General features: G+C 37.1%; 1 protein-coding gene across 1 annotated transcript; it reads left to right on the top strand.

Moving 5' to 3' along the window:
* The first annotated feature begins 1,928 nt into the window (after positions 1-1,928).
* LOC138906177 (uncharacterized) lies at positions 1,929-2,558 on the top strand. Its single transcript, XM_070194704.1, has one exon. The coding sequence runs from the start codon at positions 1,929-1,931 to the stop codon at positions 2,556-2,558; it is 630 nt and encodes a 209-aa protein (XP_070050805.1).
* The last annotated feature ends 480 nt before the right edge of the window (positions 2,559-3,038 follow it).

Genomic DNA, 3,038 nt, shown 5'->3' with positions numbered 1-3,038 from the left:
GCCTACAGCTGGCCTCATTGGCTTTATTATTATACGGATAGGGACTGCCCGCCTGCAGTAGGCCATATTGGCTTTATATCACGCTTAGGCTGAAGGAGCCCCTCCGAGAGTCTGCACACACCCCTAGTGAGCGCGGTCGACTTATAGCGCTTGGGCTGAAGGAGCCCCTCCAGAGTCTGTACACCCCTTGCGAGCGTAGATGATTATATATATTCGGGATGGATTTCCTAGGGCACGAACTTGCCTTACTTACTGCTTATATATATGTTTGGGATGGATTTTCCCAAGGCATGGACTTGCCTTACTTATTTATATTGTAATGAATATACCTGGATATGGATCTTGTCCGTATTATTTATATTTGAGATAAATTACCCCAGGGTTGGATTGGCCTTATACGGTACTAAATAGCTGACTGTCTGTCGATGTGTATATATATATACGGGTTGGAACACCCCGGGGCTGGACTGGCCATAAACGGTACCGAGTGACCGAATAATTGGTGACCAGTATCTACATGAGGTCTTGCTACTGAGATGTCATATTCCTTATATCATGTAGTATTGATCTATTTCACTTGTACTGAGTTTATCTATTGAACTTGAAAGCATGTCTACATTTCTGTACCATTATTTTTACTGGACTGTACCTACGGAGCTCATAATTTCTTTCAGCCCAGAGGTTAGTCTTGTTACTTTTGAGTTAGTTGTACTCATACTATACTCTTCACCTTGTGTGCAGATCTAGGTGCTTTCGGACACAAAGATTGTTAGATTTCAGAGTACTGTCAGTTGGAGACTATCAAGGTAGCTGCTTGGCGTCCGCTGACCTTGTCTCTCTTTTCTTCATTTATTGTACTGTTCTATACTTTCATGCAATGGCTTTTATCAGCCAGATATTATATTCATATTAGATGCTCATGTACTTAGTGACACCGGATTTTGGGAGTGATATATTTGAAATTTTAAGATTTCTTCCGCTGAATTTAATTATTTTATTTTCAAACTTGAGAGAAATTATGGTTTATTGAGATTTTTGGCTTGCCTAGTATTGAGATAGGCGCCATCACGACGGGTGAGATTTTAGGTCATGACACTAGTAGATTATACAAAACCTCAAATACTGTCTGAAATAAAAATAGACAGAATGAAAAATACAAGGAGATACACTAGTAGTTGCATAACGACTCAGAAAGGCAGCTCACCACTATACCCCTGGATAACGTTTAATATGTTATCAGTTTTAATATATTATGCACGACCACAAAATAATTGGAAAAATTTAGAAAAAAATCAAATAGCTAAGAAACAAGGGATTCGTGAGAGAAACTTTTGTCAATATAATAAACTAACCATTTTGTCAAAAAATTAAAATATAATAAATTAATCTAACCACGACTTTTTTGTATGATTTGTAGCCATGGAACTTTTAGTCCGTAGCTAAACAAAAATATTTTTGCCATGGGCTACTATATGAAAGCAATTACATATCTAAATTTCCGTGGCAAATAAATTTAAATCTTTTGCCATGCTATAACACATTGTGGCTACCAGATAAAGGTAGCTATAGATTAATTTGTCGTGGCAAGAGTATAAAATCATTTGCTATAAATATATTTGTCGTAGCAAAAGTATAATACATACAATTACAATACAAAAATTTCGTAGCAATAAGTATTAATCCTTAGCCACGGACCATGTAAAGTTTGTAACTAACTTTTAGCTACGCTGCATTTTGCTACGAATGCTACGGAAAAAAATATTATAGCTAAAGTGTTTAGCCACGGAAATTTTCATAATTAGCTACGTTATATTTTGCAGCTATAAATAAATTATGTTGTAGTTAAACTTCAAGACATTTGCAATGCCTTCACAGCAAAATAATGGTGGAACTTTAGGACTGGTCAGTCCCTATGGAAGAATTTTCTTATGGCCAAATATTGTCAGAAAGTCCATCCTATTATGAAGCGATGGTATTCGGGTCAATCACAATCTTGGAATGCCATGTGCAAGATCAAAGAGATGGTGGATAAACAAATACTGTGGAAGGTCGCAAGAGGAGAAGTATCCTTCTGGCTTGACAATTGGTCTAAGCTTGGTCCTCTTTATGACTATCTTCCTCCGGGTTATAAACCTAATAATTTGAAGCTCTTGGATATGTTATTGAACAATCAAATTAATTGGGAAGGTTATGATCAACTTCTTCCTCAGTATATTGTGCTTAAAGTCAATAGTCTCCGGATCCAACTGAAATCATCTACTCTTGATAAAGAAATATGGAGTGCGAATAACAGTGGGATGTTTTCAGTGGCCTCAGCCTGGCATTTGTTTAGAAAAAAACAACAAAGGGCTTGGGTTAGTGCTATGAATTGGCAAAAAGGTATTCCCTTCAAGATGAACTTCATTGTATGGAGGGCTTTGAGGGATAAGATACCAACTGATACGAGAGTTTCTAAGTTGGGTAATTCTATATCCTCTATATGTTGTTGCTTTGATTCCCCAGGAGTAGAAAATGTTGATCATTTCTTCTGCACTGGCTCATTCACAAAGAACATATGAAAATTATTATGTGGTCCAACGTGAATTACATACAATAATATATATACAACTTGTGGTGAATTGGTGGAGGTGCAAGGTAAATAATCCAGTTCAAACATTCTTTATTAAATGTGTACCTGCCATTGTTTCTTGGAAAATCTGGAGAGCTAGGTGCAATGCCAAATATGATATTTTATTAGAGCTAATGTGAGAAGATCTCTTACTTTGATTGCTTTCTTTGTTGCACAACTGGTGAACGGTCAATTCCAACATGTTCAATTGTGTCCACATTGGGATGATATCAGTCAACTAACGAGGAGCTCAATTCTCTTTGAAAAATCCATGGTGGTTAAATGGATCAGGCCTACCATTCCCTTTCTCAAATTGAACTCTGATGGTAGTTGCAAAGAAGGGAATTGTGGTGGTGGAGGTATGATTAGGGACAAAAATGGGTGCCTAATTTTTGCCTACTCCTTATCTCTAGGCACGGGTACTAGCAAT

This window comes from Nicotiana tomentosiformis, chromosome 1 (genome assembly GCF_000390325.3).
Source record: "Nicotiana tomentosiformis chromosome 1, ASM39032v3, whole genome shotgun sequence".
In the NCBI taxonomy this organism is placed as follows: Eukaryota; Viridiplantae; Streptophyta; class Magnoliopsida; order Solanales; family Solanaceae; genus Nicotiana; species Nicotiana tomentosiformis.
Note: the sequence above shows the minus strand (reverse complement) of the source record. Positions and strands in the feature narration are given on the sequence as shown.